Genomic DNA, 16,043 nt, shown 5'->3' on the forward strand with positions numbered 1-16,043 from the left:
TTGTATCATGATTTAAAGAGTGTGGAATCTTATCATCCAATATGATCATTATTTTTTTAAAAAAAAATATTTGCAAACTATAGTATGGATAAATAATTTTCAAGATAAATGCAAAATAAGCTAAAACTTATTTTAGCCTAACTATTTTTGAAATATTGAAGAAATTGACAACCATTAGTGGGGTTGTAAAGAATGATGTAATTTTATAAAGGGATTGTGAAATTGGCAAATGCAACCACTAATTTCAACAAATAGAGTGGCTTTTGACTCATATAAGTCTAAATTTTGAATCTACCTTATCATGGAAACTTTTTTATGGTCTAAGTAATCACCTTAATTAGTCTAATTTCCACATAAAAAAGGACACTTTTTGACCTGTTTTTTTGGTAATCAGCAATAGGAAGTGATTGTATATATTTTAGTCGCAATTAAGTCTCTTAATTGTTGTGCACGATAACAGCTATCTTCTTAAAAGCAAAACGCTAAATGTTATTTTTTATAGTATTCAGTGACAAGGTTCAAACTAACTTTTAGATATTAAGACACTGTTTTATCAAAAGTTAACTCGTGTACTCTTTACCTTTTACGTTTCATAAAAAGCTGCTTAAACAGTTAACAACTAAACTGTATTACCAAAACAGCTAATTTTACCGAACAGATCAAAGTCATATTTAAAAGAGAAATTTATAAATTATTCACTAACTAATTATAAAATTATTAAATAAAAATGAGATTAGAATAAAATAGATAAATATTCATTCATATTAATATATTAAATGAAGATTTAAACTTACAATCTCACAATTTTAAAGATGATTTTAGTAACATCGGATAACAGCTTATCATAATATAAATATGTTTTATTGTACGTAAGACGTTTGATATTTTCTTTAATGAATACTTATTATATTTTTAAATTATTATATTTTTATTCAAGAATAATTGTGAAAATTTCAAAAAAAAAAAAATCATTAGTGAAATATTTACAATAATTAATGAAAATGAATTTATTAAAAGGGATGCGTGAAGATTAAGACACAATTATTGTTATGATTATTTAAAGATTAATTAGACTAGACCAAATTGGACCCATGCCATTGATATTGTAGAATCATAATCTGATCACATCATGGGAACCGTTTGATCAGAGTCAATCAGAATTCTAATACAGTCAAAGAAAAAAAAAGAATGCAATTGTTAAAGTGTCATTGTAAGATCATCAAGTGGACACATGCGCTTCTAATACAAAAAGCATTATAATGATAATGTCTTGACGCTTGACTAATTTGCCTAAAGTTGGTACAACACATTATAATTATTTTGAAAAAAATGCCATTTAATTTTAGAAATATTGAATAATTTAATTAATAAATATGTATAATTTTATTCACTATTTTTGTATCATGTACTAAATTTTCAATGAGTTAAATTTGCTTTGGTAGGCTTAATAATAGGTATGCCTTTTGTTTTTGTAATGTATTTGATTTGAGATTTTTTATGTCCTTTTTTTAATAAATTAAATTAGATAATTTGGTATCTTATTTAATAAATTAGATCAGCACATAATTAACTTACACTGTTTGATTTAGATGTTAGGGCTAATAAGAAAAAGTAATTTCTATGTTTGAGAAGTCCCGTGATGTTATTTCAGCTAATAAAATCTATAAGTGAATCAAAGAAAAAGAAACCTCCCCACCAATAGATCATGGACCGGAACATTCTACATTTCCAATAATTGGGTCTGTTTTCCATACTTTAATCGGTCAAGTACAGCATAATTTGGGACACAGCATTAGACTAGAACCAGAAGACCAACCATATAATTGGTTCCCAATTATGTATGTTGTTTGTCCACTTCTAGTTCATTTTTTCTCGAGCTAGCTACTAGCTGGCCCTTTGTTTCTGCTATCATTTTAAGGAGTAGCTTTCAGGTTTTAATCAGAATTAATAAGTTCCAAATTAGTATTGATTCTAACATTTGGAATCAGAACCGGTTGAAATGGTTGTAACGGACTAGTTTTTGATTGATACCTGTCATTTCAGATGAGAAAGAAAAAAAGTTTGTAACTGTGCCAGAATCATAACTGGAACCAAAAATTAGTTAAGTTCGAGCTGATCCTATGAACCAGAACTGTCGGTTCCGAACTGTTGTAAGCCTTGGCTAGGAACCAGAAATTATTGGACTTTTAAATGGACCAACAAGATTGGCCCACTTGAAAACCCAACTAGGCGTAGGCCCCAAATATCCTAAACAAAGTAATCTTACCTGGATAAGGGATCTCTTTTAGTTAGAATACATGTTCAACAACAATAAGAAAAATAAGTATTTCCTCTTTGGAATTTTATAAAATTAATTAAATCGTCATTGCATTTTTTATATTAATTATCTAACTTGAGGTTCGTTCCGTCGAATAAAATGGTTCTAAGTACACATCTCTCCTTCTCCTTCATCTTTTCATACCTCCATCTCTGCAACTACACATCTGGATTTTAAAGCTCCTATGCGGCTGCTTCACTGCGGGTCTCAATAATGGGTTCTGTATCGACAACACCGACCAGTTCAAGCCCCATCATCTGCTTAGTGGGCGGTGGACCTGATCCCATGTACCCAACGAGTAAGGTAATGATCTGTTGATTATGGTGGAGCCATTCACGAATTTTGTTGGCGGAGATCAGGTTTTGGGTATGGAGATTGAAGTAAACTATAAGACTAAGAGGGCCACTGGATTTGTTAAGAAGCCTGGGGTGCTGGTGGAGAAATTGAAAAAATTATCTATTTTGAAAGAGTTCGAGGAAGAATTAGACACTGCAAGACTTATCATGATTTCATGTGCATTTGCAATGTCTGTGTTCATATTTTCCATCTTCTCTCAAAACTAATATCCATAGGATTGCGAGGTCTCTTTTGTTGGTGGCAATGGCTGTGGTGGTGGCTACAGACATTTGTGATTGTCAGTGATAATGTGTGTGTGTGAAATGGTTAAGATGGGTCGTTCTGGATTTTATCAAGGATAGCTTTTGTCATTTTAAAAAATTTCGCTCTCCTCTCTCTTACTATGTAGTCTCATTTAACAGGAAAAGCCATTGATTTCAGTCGGAAGGACCAATTTACATTACAGAACCAAACTTCAACAATACTGCATAGGAATTCATTGATTCCAGTCGGAAGGACCAGTTAATTAATTTTATAAAAATTCAAGGACAAAATAATTATTTTCCCTCAACAATACTGCATAGGAAACGTGAGGTTTTTGTGCTGTACGACATGTATTTTTATACGAGGACATTTTGTCTTTCAAAATTGATAACTATGGAAAAAGTTTATATATAGATATGGAGATAGATACAGGAAATTCAAATTTAAAATTGAGAGAGAACTCTCCTCCAACCCTGTACAATGTGATTCATCCATATGCTCTAATCCTCTGAGCTACATGCTTACCCATCTCCACTAGCTAGTTATGTTCCCCTTGAGTACCCTAAAATGAATTTCCATGAGATGGTTTCACGAGATGTCTTGATGGTGAGATGCACTGAGAAACAGAATGAATTTGTGTTGTCGAAATTTTTTTTTTTGTTATTGTTGCTAGTATGGAATGAGTAATTATCAAAAAGGAAAAAGATCATTCATAATCAAGAAAAAAGAAAAAGGAAATGTCTATACTGAGCAAGCAACGTTCAAATCCATTTAACTCCCATGTATTGATGGATTATAGAAAAAAGGTAGCAATGGCAATAATGATGCAGGAATTGATAATTGTTTTAGTGAAATTGGTGTCCAATCCTCTAAAAGATATTAGGAGTTGAGTAATAGCTTTTGAAAATGAAAATGAGGAGTTGAATAATAGTTTTAAATAAGAGAACTGTGCCGAAAAGTTCAATCTCAATAGAATAAAAGGCCACAAAAAACAATTAATAACACCTACCTATTGAAGAGATCGATCCTGTTGGAAAGAGATCGATCCAGCAATCTAAGTAGAGACAAATGCCAACTAGCTAAGGAAATCCAATGTCTTATCAAATCCAGCAGAATGTAATTTCGCTAACAATTGAACTCAGAGAGAAATATATAAAATTCTACTAAAAATGTAACTGCTTGAAATAAAACAGAATCGTCGCTGGATATGGACAATGCCGACAGAAAGAGACCTTGCACCGAGAACATTCTCAGGGTTTGGGGTTTTGTTCTATAACTTCCCTTCCACCAACCACCAAAAAAACTCAAAAAAATGAAAACCCATCACTCCAAATCCTTGCTTCGCACGGGCTGCACAAGTCAAATCCAATATTGGGCAGGCTATATACCCATTCACAAATGAAAGAACAATATAAATTTATTGCTCCTCAGACACTGCACCTCAAAGTTATAGAGCAAACACAGATTCTGTCGTTATGATTTCTGAAACATAAGACATTTTAGGCCATTATGATATTACTGATGATGACATAGTTTTTTCTTGAAGCTTCAATCCACAGAGCTCACAAAAACATTGTGTAGTAGTTAACAGCTAAATCTACTCCTACTCACCCCTGCAATCCCTCAGCCACTGCCAACGGTATATCGAAACAAAACGACCGAGAAGAAATCAGGGAACAGGACAAATGCAAAATATGAAACCATTAACTTCACCATATCATGAACAAACCAAAAACCAAAGTTCAAGAAAATTTCGTATATGCAGACAACATTCGTTTCTGAACAGATTATGAAAATAAAATGCTTGCTAAATTTTGAAGTCACTCAATTGGCAATGGTAGCTTTGATTGGAATTTTGGGGGAGAAGCATCATATTCAATTGGAAAGGAACATCACCCACTTGAACAAATAAGCTTTTATCCAACATAATAAACATATCTATATTGCAGGAATTAAAAAATGATAATACAACATGTTATAACTCAATGATTCAGACTATGTAAAAATTCCTCAAACCACAAAGGTTTGAAATTTACTTCATGTTAGGTGTAGAAGTGCTATGGCTTCCACATTGCTCACTTTTAAAGGAGCAAATACTTCTCTTTTTGTCAAGGTATACAAAGTCTTATAAATGGATTTATAGACATTGATTGTGGTAAGTATATTGATCCCAAAGCCAGACATCAATTGGTTAGGATTAAGAAGTTTGATAAAGATGAATCTCCTGCAAAAGCAAAGACCTTGACCTATTGACAGCATTAAAGCAAAGGATTATACGTTCCTCAAGATCCTTAAGCAGCTCAATGAAGTTAAGATGTTTTTTTCGAAGGTGTTTCAATACCTCTGAAATGAGATGCTTCTCACAGCTTCTCCCCAGTCCCAACCGAATAAGATCTTTATCATCCTCAACAGAAGCATATAATTGAGCAACAATGCTTTCAATAGTAAGAAGATACTCCTTTAGCACATAAGTTCCTCTCGAAGCAGCATCAAGTTGCTTGGCATGGGCAACCTCCTTTTTAGTAAGTTTTCGAGGAAGATTTGTGACAGAGCAAATTGGGCAAGCAACAAAAGCAATAAATGTATGAGTTGCAATACACACAGCAGCCACAGAAACGGCCACAACAGAGCCAATGATGCAAAGTACACAAGCAGCAGTCGTTCTGCGAACTAGGCGAACTCTAGATTGAGACTTGTTAAGTCTACGATCCAATTGTTGCCTTAGCTGCGAAAAGCTATGGCGTATATCTTGCAATTTATGAGAGTTTCGACAAGGGAAAGGATTATCAACGCTATCAAATTGAAGAAAGATTTCATAGGCGTTATCACATTGTGATTGAGTAAGGGAATCTAAATCAAGCACTTCAAGTAGCTTATGGAGAGGAGCATAAAGAACACGGGCACGATATACACTTTGGTGGAGAAGAAGACAATTATGTGTAGACTTTTCGCTATGCTCGAAGTAATCGGAGACAAGGCGAGTGAGAGTGTTGGGCCTAGCATAGCGTAGAGCCTCCTCTACACATTCTCTGTTTGGTTGAAGAACTTGAGTTAAAAGGAACTGGCGAGCATCTTCATCGTTTTCATTGTTAAAAGGAAGCTCAATCTGTTCTACATCGAGTTCTTGATGGTTAGAAGAGTCATTAACCTTTGACCACATTTCATTGTAAGAATTAGATTGAACAGAATGAAAATATTCGCGAGTGACATTAACAGTGGGAGATTGTTGAATGCTCGACACTGGCGTTCCATCCGTTGAAGTTCCTGCAACAATTACGCAAAATTCAGTTGCGCATTTAAACAAACACATGGTAGACAAATAATAATACGAAGCGAAACTCACCAGGACAAAGCGGAGGACTATTCTCCTGGTGTTGGGGGTGGTGATCGACGGTGGTAGGTGAGTTTGGTCTTGATGTCGATGTCGCCGACGGTGAATGGAGAGAGAGGCACTGAAGCATTTGACCGACTCCGCCTAAGAAAAACGTAAAGGTCAAGATCAATTCTCCACCAACGTTCAGTATTGATGGCGGAAACAGGTGGTTGATATTTAGTAGCGATTCCTGATTCGAGAAACATGTATACTGGTAATACCCCTATTTTGTAGAAGCACCGTCGACACATTACTGATACGAAAGCGATTAAGGGATAATCTATTTTACTCGTTTCGCGTTGTCGTTCAAAGTCTTCGGGTTATACCCCTTTACCCGTGTTTGATAAACTTGAGTCTGAATTTTGGAACTGTAGGTAGAGTTACACATGACGCGTTTCGATCCAACCCAATTGATTCGACCCAATTCAATTCGATAATCCAATACATAAATATATAATATTTTACATATCAATGTTCTAGTCTTAAAAAAAGTAATTACATAAATTAAATTTGATAAGCTACTTGAAGTAATTAATTACATAAAACATAAATTCATTTTACTTCTCACTTCAAAAATTTAGGAAATAGTATTTTTTTTTTTCAACTTTACCCTTATTGATATTTTCACTAAATAAATATTAATTATTAAAAAAATTCATGAAAAGGATAATTTAGTCAATTGTATTTTTTTTTTTTTTTTTTGGAAATTAAAGTGGTTCTAATTTGATTCAAATTGAAAATGTATCAAATTGAACAGAACAAAGAAAGAATAGTCTTGCCAGAGGAAGGGAGTAATTGGTAAAACAATTATTAGTAAAAAAAAAAAAAAAAAAAACTCAGTACCACACAAATCTCAACTTTTACTTTGCTATTAACAATAAATAATGGTTTACAACAAGATTTCACATATATTTATGACAGGAAAAAAAATGAAAAAATAATACAGCTGTTCTTTTATACAATTAACAAACAGCTGAATTTCTTCTCTAATATTTCAAAAAGAGATGAAAAGAAGCAGAATATTAATAAAAAGGTATAACAAAAATCACACTCAATATTTTGCAGGCAAATGAATTTTTCTTATTTTGATGCTTTAAATAGCTGACTTCCAAGGGTCACTGTAGGAGTTCCTTCCCCCATAACTGTTGTTAAGCTCATCTCTTTCTCGAGTATCCGGTCAAGTTCCATCACCACATAACTCATCGAAGGTCGCCTCTCGCTCGAAGGTTCGAGGCATCGGACTATCAATTGAATGAACTCCTCCATACCTTCAGCTGTGAAGCTAGTTCCCAATCTTTGATCAACAATGCTAGAAAATTCACTGTAGTCCTGAGTATTTTGAACCTTCACAATAGAAGACAAGAAATCAATATTTGTTCTAGACAGCATAGAATACCTAGAATTTAACTTGAAGCTCACAATTTATGCGACACCGTCCAGACTTGCTACAGCTACGTCTTATGTATGGTTGTGCACAAAACTAACCATGCTGTCAAGGTGGAAGCTGCCGGTTCAAGGCCCGTCAGTCCCGATGGATGCAAATCCAATAATTGAATTAAAAAAAATACGTGTCTTTTTTAGCATTAAGGTCAAAATTGCTTTCCGAGAAAGCATCACTTCAAATGCTATTGGAAAAGACAGCTTGAGAGTGTTATTTAACTGTTTTAACATTTAACATTAAGCTTAATACTCACTCATTAACATTTAATCAACATTTTTAACATAACAATTCTTCATTAACAATTAAATAGCGACGCCAAAATAGCCTGAATGTTTATACTTGTGTGAGCACAATCACTATGCTGAATATGATAATATAAATATCACAAATCCAATATGTGCTGTTTTTATCCATTAGAGAAAAAATGCAATAGAAATAAACTGATACAGTAGCCTTGTGCATTATCTGAAGTTATATCATACCCATTCAACCAAGTTTTGGTTTGAGTCTGGAGATGGTGATTCTGTTGCTTCCCGTCCACATAGCAACTCCAGAAGAAATACACCGAAGCTGAATACATCACTTTTGTCAGAAAATCGTCTGAACTCTTTCACCCTGTATGTATCAATGGTATATAGGTAAAGTGATAAACTACACTCCTTCAAAAGCTATATATAAAACATGGAAATATGAGTAATACTCTGGTGCAAGAAATATATCATCTGCTGTTACTTGTGAAGACGGCCCTGCAACATCAACTCTTCCCAGGAAATTACGAAGTCCTGCATCTGCAACCTTAGCTATAAAATTTTCATCTACAAGGACATTGGCTGTTTTGAAATCCTTGTGTACCAAACGAGGACTTAAAGAATGAAGATGAGCCAGACCTGGACAATATTAGATAAGTCAGGGGCATTTTTCATTTCAAGACCGTTCAAATATGAGGGAAAAAGCCTCTGATTAATTGAAGCCCTACCAAGCTTTCAAATATTTGAACAACCAATATTGATACTCAGTTTTAATTTTTCTTTTTTCCTAGTTTGTCTAAATAAAAGAAAAACTGATACCAGGAAAGCCAAAATGCTCACTGATTTTGCAGAGGATCACCTTTAGCTGCACCAAGAGCTATTGGAAGTCTATGCTTGAATTCTAGCTTCCCATCTGAAACTTGACCAGGTGCTGCTAAGAAAAATATCATGACTTCAATATGCATGAAAATGAAATGTCAAGGATGCAGAATCTGCACATGCTAGTCTAAAAACATATAACAGAAGGAAATTGTTTAAAATGACTGTAACACACAATTTATCATACTGCAAAGAAGAAATCTATAGTTCACATATTGAATGAATGTTTGAATGTAGAACAATAAAGACACATCTGATTCATTAAGATACTGTAAAAGACAAAGCTTACGGAAGGAAAAACGGTGACTGGATAGGGAGTTACCGTACAAGTGACTGGAAACGCTCCCACTAGGTATATACTCATATATGAGAAACTGTGTATTATTTTCCTGGCAGTAGCCCAAAAGAGTCACAAGATTCCGATGCTGAATGGGTGAAAGGTAGCGCACCTGATAATAAGGTTCAATCCCATCAGACAAAGCCATGAAAAATGCAACAACGGAAGATTTCCTTTAATAAAGACACATGAATGGTAAAACAAGTACAATTCGAATTGTGTTCAATGTTCATATGAAATTCCAAATTTCCAAAATTTATGGATAGGATTAATTTCATATGAAATGGGAAATGCTTTTGCTTTGTTAAGCCACCATCATAAATAGGACTGCAAGCCACAATACAACTTTTTATGCTACAAGTCAATTTATATGGGGGAAATGAAAATATTAAAGACTTGCATATGCTATTCATTTCTCAGCAAATTTTTGCTGCAGTAGCAAATTCTCTACTGCTCTTCAGAGCAACATTAACATCAAAAAGAAAACTGGAGTAATTTGAAAGGAACTCGTAACATCCTAAAAGTCTAGAAAAGTGTTCTTTCCCAGGGCAGGCAATTCAAATGGTGAAAATTTCACATGGAAGTGATCATTACCTCATCAACAAATTCCTGACTAGGTGCTCCAGGTCGCTTTTTGATGGCCACAAGCATCCCGTCATTAAGCAAACCCTTATAAACTTCCCCAAATTTTCCTACCCCGATCAAGTTTTTATCACTAAAATTTTTTGTGGCATGAGATAATTCTTCCATCTCAAAACGCCTAGCTTCTCGTATTGACAACTCCACTCCAACATGTCTTCCCACTGCTCATGAGAAAAATTAAAACAATTATCAATAAAGCCACCATTCTTCGCACTTATTTCCTTAGTTCTGAAACCTTGAAGAACCACACAACAAACAAATAGTACCTTGAATAGATGGTTCTGAAGACCCCGTCTCAGAAGTTCTTGAAACACTCTTTTTGCGAGAAAGGCAGAACCATATAAGAAAGATAACTATCCCCACCAATGCCACGACTCCTGCAGCACCTCCTAATATGGCTGCAAGAGTCTTTGACATTTGGTATGGGAACCACTTTAACTATGCGGTGAAGTATTACTGATATATGAAATATTATACATCGAACCTAGACCAAAAGGAAAAAGATCATTCAAAATCAAGGAAAAAGAAAAAGGAAATGTCTATACCGAGCAAGCAACGTTCAAATCCATTTAGTTTCCATATATTGATGGGTATTAGAAAAAAGTAGCAATGGAAATAATGATGCAGGAATTGATAATTGTTTTAGTGAAATAGCCGTCTAATCCCCTAAAAGATATTAGGAGTCGATTAATAGTTTTTAAATAAAAGAACTATGCCGAAAAGTTCGACCCCAATAGAATATAAAGCCATAAAGAAACGAAGGTTAATAACAATTACCCGTTGAGAAGAATAATCCAACAATCTAATTAGAGACAAATGCCAACTAACTAAGCAAATACATGTCTAATGAAATCCAGCAGAATGTAATTTCGCTAACAATTGAACTCAATGAGAAATTTATAAAATTCTACAAAAAATGCAACTGCTTGAAATGAAACGGATTATAGGGAGCATCTGAAATCTTCAAACCTGTATTCCCAGAAAAATAATGCAACCAGATCTCCAGAAACCTCAGATTCATTTGCCAATACCACAATCGCCAAAATCAAAACTCAACCACATTCCCACATTGAAAATGGAATCCCTTAGCTATCTTCCAAAACCCAGCAAAAGAATTCCAAAAAAGCAGACGCAAAATCAAGAAAGAGCAATATGAACCCAGTAATGATCAGAACCAATTCTTGAAGTTGCAAGTGTCAAAGACACAAGGCAAGGAGAGAAAAGGTCCAAATCATGAAAAAGCAGAATACAGCTCTGAAGACAGCAAGAACTGGAAATCAATGAATGAATGAATATAAAAATGAATCAATCAATCACCTGGTTGTACTTTTGAATAAATAAATTGGAGAATCATCGTTGGATACAGACAATGCCGACAGAAAGAGACCTTGCGCCGACAACACACTCAGGGTTTGGGTTTTTATTCCTATAACTTCCCTTCCACCAAACCACCCAAAAAACTCAATAAATAAAAACCCATCACTCCAAATCACTAATATTTATATCCACAACCAAAAAACCCAGCAAATGTGTACAACCAAATGAATATATAAAACCTACCCCTTTTTTCCTTTGACGTTTCGAGTTCAAAAAACTCCAAAAAAAAAAATTCAAAAATTCATTAAATGGAAAAAGATTGGAATTTGGAGCAAAGATATATACTGTGTATATATATATATATCCAGATGATAATAATGAGGATGACTATGAACAAGACAGAGAAAGAACGAAAGATGACTAGAGAGAGAAAAAAAAAGTGTATTACACTCTCTATTCCATATCCATAATAATGCTTAACTTTGATTTTAATATGGAAATTAAGAAAGTACTTGTGAATGAATCAAATAAAGTACTAGTAATAAAATACTAATAAATAATTAATTAATTTCAGAAATATCAAATTAGGAAAATGAAAAGGAAATTATATTAGGTTGAGAAAGAAAGAGAAGGAATATTATTTTAGTTTAGCAGCATTATTTTTGTGTGGGCTGTAAAGCAGTATAATTGTTGTCTGATACCGCAAGCTGGAAGAGAGTTTATTTTCTGTGTCCTGTACAGGGCATCTTGGCTGTAACAGATTCACACTTGCCTGCCTCTACTACTACTACAACCACAGTACAATACAACAGCTGAAAGATATATACATATATATATATATATATATAATATGTGGAGACAGAGAGAGAGGAGAAAGAAAGAAAGCAAGAAAATATCTATTAGATATTCAATTTCAAGACAAGCCAAAAATGGGAAATTAATTATAATAATAATTAAGGTGAAGAATGCAAAAACAAAATAAAGGAGGAGAGAGATTCAAAGCTGTGGGGTTGTTATCCCCACCAGCCAGCTATGTTGACATTGCTCCTACTAAGTGGTTTAATAATGGAATTATTCTTTCTTTTTTAATTTTATTTTTTTATTTGTGTAACGGCTAACTCTCTATGGCTCATTAAAGGTTTGATCTTCGCTTTCTGCGTTTTTGTTTTTGTTGTGTGAATAATATGCACATGAACGCGTTGGATCCTTGTGGCTGTTGGTATGTCACAATGATTCAAGAATGTGGTCAGGGTTGCAAGCTTTTATTTCAACAACATCGTTAGAGGAATAATCACATTGTCTGGAATGAATAGTTAGACATTTTTTTTCTTTAAAGTAAGAGCGAAAGTTTGATCCTCGTACATAAAGTAAATACTTCTTAATAGATTAATTCAGGTACAATCAAATATAATTGAATTAGGAATTTTAAGATGAAAACTCACTAAACACCAATTTTAATAAAATATAACAATTTATCCTGTGTATTGAAGCATATAAATTTATTTTTTTAAAACAAAAGTTTGCATTCTTTTACCAAATCATTGTTGTATTTTAAGAAATGTAAATATTGCAAAAAAAATTTGTTAAATGAAATCCATTGGTTGAAATTCAAAAGAATATGATTAAGAATGTGATAAATTTAAAATATGTTGCCGTGTAAGAATACAATGAGTAGATACGTGGCCAATTCAAAACTACAATAATTATAATATCAACTCTAGGACTTGAGATTATCATTTTTGTGAAAATGTAATTCATTATTATTAATAATATCAAAAATTCTATGTTACATAATACTTGTCACATTTGAGAAAATAGTTTCTTCCAAAATACTTGTCACATTTGTGGTTTCAAGGAGTAATAAATATTTTTTTTCCCATGTTTACCTTTTATACATGAACAATAATTATTACTTTAATTTAATAATTTTCTTATAAAATTAGTATTAAATTAAGAGTAATATAGTCAATTTACTCAATAATTTATTATAACATTAGACAAATTTAATAATTTTCTTAAGCAACGTAAAATTCCAAATGTGACAAATATTATGAAATAGAAATAGTAGATAAAGATATAGACCAATATAGAACTTTATTATTAATAGTTAATAGAGTTCCAATCACTTATGATTGAATAAATATGATTATTAATAATGAAAGGTTCCATGATTATCCTAAGAATTTATAACTTGATTGACAAGTGAATTAGTTCAATCACTTACTAATTGGAAAAATATGTTAAGATATTCCATTCTAATCCTATTGGCAAGTGACATTTTCAAAAAATCCTATTCGCAAGTGAATTGGAATAACTTGTAAATTATTTAAATTAATAAAATTTGAGTGACGAAGTTTAAACATTCTATAAATTTATCATATATTCATTTTCTTTTCAAAGAAAGATGACTCGTGATATTAATAAATTTAATATAATTTCAATGCTATTATTTTGGCAAAGAGAAAAATACTCTAAATTTTATGAATGATATATTTTATTTAATTTTTATTTAAAAATACAATTTAAAAACTAAATAATGGAATGTGAAAACAAACCGATGAAAAAAAAAAACAATGATTGAATGTGATAATATATGGCAAACAAAGGTTTTTTTTTTTTTTTTTTTTTTTTTTTTTTTTAAGGAGGATGGACTTAATATAATATATAAAAGATAATTTATAATACTATTGCTGCCTGACTTTAACTAAGAAAAGATCATTAAAAAACAAAAAACATAAGAAATAATTGGTGTTAGTAGAAATTCAAGGACTTAAATGTGAAAGCACTCCTTGGATTAATTGATAATGCAATGGGCACTAATCATGTGTTTAGTGGAATATAAATGTCAACATCAACAATTATTAATTGTCTCAATGATTTTATATATACTTGGTTTTTATGGTCTGACTCACTCAATGTCTCGCTGTATTCCCCTTCATTGTCTCACTCAAAGTTGTCTTATCCTTCACTTCCCAAAATTTTGCTTTCACAAGCCATCTTTATCTTTCACATTAAGCTTCAAATTTTAAGATTTCTTGATTCTCCTTCTCTTTCAATTTTTTTGATGAATAAAAAATTATTTCTTTCTTTTATTAGTATTATTATGATTTATAAAATTAGAAATTGAGATTTACCTTGTTGAGTTTTCTTGGTACAAGACTTGCAAAGCTTGTCTGAGGATAGTTGAACAATGTAATAATTATGTACCAATTTATTGCAATGTTCCTTAATGCATCCATCTGCTTTTTGGAAGAGTCTTCAGTGTGTGTCTAAGGATATGCTTGACATGTAATGTCAGCATATTTTTATGTGGGGTGAATTTTTTAGTTTGTGTCTCCATAGAAGAAGGCAATTTTAAAAATTTTTGAAATAAATTAAACATATATTTTTTATTTATTTTCTATTTGTCTACATATATCTCATGTGAAATTTCCAAAACTCTAATTTGGATAGTTAATTAAAAGGTATGCTTGAGTTCAATTTTGTGAACTCAAACTCAAATCTTGATAGTTTATTAAATAAGTTTGATAAGCAGGCTCGAGTTCGACTTATTAAGTTCATATCAAATGAATTTTTTTTAAGTCAAATTTGAACCGCTCATGAGGAACTTGATTCATTTACACATGACATTCATACTATAATACAAAATATTGTAAAAGGAGATATCTTATATATACTTATGGTAATAGAATTTGGCATTAAAGATGAGGAAGTACTAAATATTTCAAATGTGATTTCAATAGATTCTTGTTTCAATTTCTAGAAAACTACAAGACTATAATAGTAAATTAATATTTGTTTTAATGAAAAATATTAAATTAATATTTAGTTACATTATTTTAGTGTTTGCTCCAAAATAATTTAATCTTATTAGAAAGTTAAGAGACAAATTGCTAATTAATATTATCATATAATAATTGGCTAATGTGAATCCAAAGGTAGTCTTATTGATTTATGGTATATAAAGTATTAAAATGGGGTTCCACATTCATTCATATCAATTTGATTCTATAACAAAAATTGATTTTTTTTTTTTTTTTCTTTTCTTTTCATGTAGAGGACAAATTTTCAAATTGTAATAATTACTTCAAAAGCAATTCCATTTCCTTTTTCTATTTACCTTTTTTTTTTTTCCCTCACTTTTTCAGAGCATAGAAATTGTGGGGCTTTTTTTTTGTAAAGGTTAGCAAAATTTAAGGTAATGGGACATCTAATGCTCAACATGCTCCTTGACATAGACAAAACTTTTCTTTTTGGTAAATGGAAAAAGAAAAATGTTGAATGGGAAAGAAAGTTGCATGATAGCATTGGGTAATTACTTTAGAATTTAGGTTTTGTTTATCTTATATTTATTAAATTTGTAAATGATTTTTTGCATGGTTATAATTACACTTCAATTTCATAGCAACAAAATTATTAAATTTTAATTTTAATTTTCATAATGGCGTAACGAATAAAAATGCAGTCAACTTTGCAACTTATTGTAACTGCAATCTATTTTAATTTTTTAATAGATAGGTCTCGAAGTAAAATTTAAAGTTTAATTACAACTTGTAATTGAATTATAGTGTAATTCTAATAACGTGTAAAGTTTAGAGTATTTTTTACATCGTAAAATGATTAATCAATTTTTTTTCTAATCTCTCTTTCTTTGAATAGAATAAAACTTAGTAAAGAAATAATTTTATAATTTTTTTTTAAAAAATATTATGTGTTATATTAAAATATTTAAAATGCATTATATATATTGGAAAATAGAATTTTTTTGGTATTAAAAATTGAACTTCTTAAATTATGTTTTCTTATAGTTTTTCCTTGTTCATTTGAAATATTTATATTATTTTATATAATAATTTAGGTCATATAAATATTTTAAAAAATAAGATCAG

At 31.5% G+C, this 16,043-nt stretch overlaps 2 protein-coding genes across 5 annotated transcripts; both read right to left on the reverse strand.

Moving 5' to 3' along the window:
- Positions 1–3,866: 3,866 nt before the first annotated feature.
- On the reverse strand, positions 3,867–6,626 carry LOC149499310 (UPF0496 protein At3g19330-like). 2 transcript variants are annotated; one of them, XM_089721207.1, is made up of 3 exons: positions 6,261–6,626; positions 5,259–6,181; positions 3,867–4,547 (listed from the first exon to the last, which is right to left on the reverse strand). In XM_089721207.1, exons 1-3 carry the CDS (start codon positions 6,376–6,378, stop codon positions 4,521–4,523), a joined length of 1,068 nt encoding a protein of 355 aa, XP_089577333.1. In that variant the 5' UTR covers positions 6,379–6,626; the 3' UTR covers positions 3,867–4,520. The 2 variants fall into 2 exon arrangements, with proteins under 2 accessions (XP_089577333.1, XP_089577332.1); XM_089721206.1 differs by lacking the exon at positions 3,867–4,547 and having other exon boundaries at positions 4,792–6,181; positions 6,261–6,625.
- A 504-nt stretch (positions 6,627–7,130) lies between these two features.
- On the reverse strand, positions 7,131–11,959 carry LOC149499311 (Protein kinase superfamily protein). 3 transcript variants are annotated; one of them, XM_089721217.1, is made up of 8 exons: positions 11,155–11,959; positions 10,104–10,321; positions 9,790–9,998; positions 9,181–9,307; positions 8,839–8,910; positions 8,432–8,618; positions 8,214–8,346; positions 7,131–7,634 (listed from the first exon to the last, which is right to left on the reverse strand). In XM_089721217.1, exons 2-8 carry the CDS (start codon positions 10,252–10,254, stop codon positions 7,371–7,373), a joined length of 1,143 nt encoding a protein of 380 aa, XP_089577343.1. In that variant the 5' UTR covers positions 10,255–10,321; positions 11,155–11,959; the 3' UTR covers positions 7,131–7,370. The 3 variants fall into 3 exon arrangements, with proteins under 3 accessions (XP_089577343.1, XP_089577348.1, XP_089577338.1); XM_089721222.1 differs by having other exon boundaries at positions 10,104–10,235; positions 10,807–11,959; XM_089721212.1 differs by having other exon boundaries at positions 10,807–11,959.
- Between the last annotated feature and the right edge of the window lie 4,084 nt (positions 11,960–16,043).

The sequence above is a fragment of the Jatropha curcas genome, chromosome 1, assembly GCF_041381405.1.
Source record: "Jatropha curcas cultivar XTBG-Jc1 chromosome 1, XTBG_Jcur_1.0, whole genome shotgun sequence".
Classification (NCBI taxonomy): Eukaryota; Viridiplantae; Streptophyta; class Magnoliopsida; order Malpighiales; family Euphorbiaceae; genus Jatropha; species Jatropha curcas.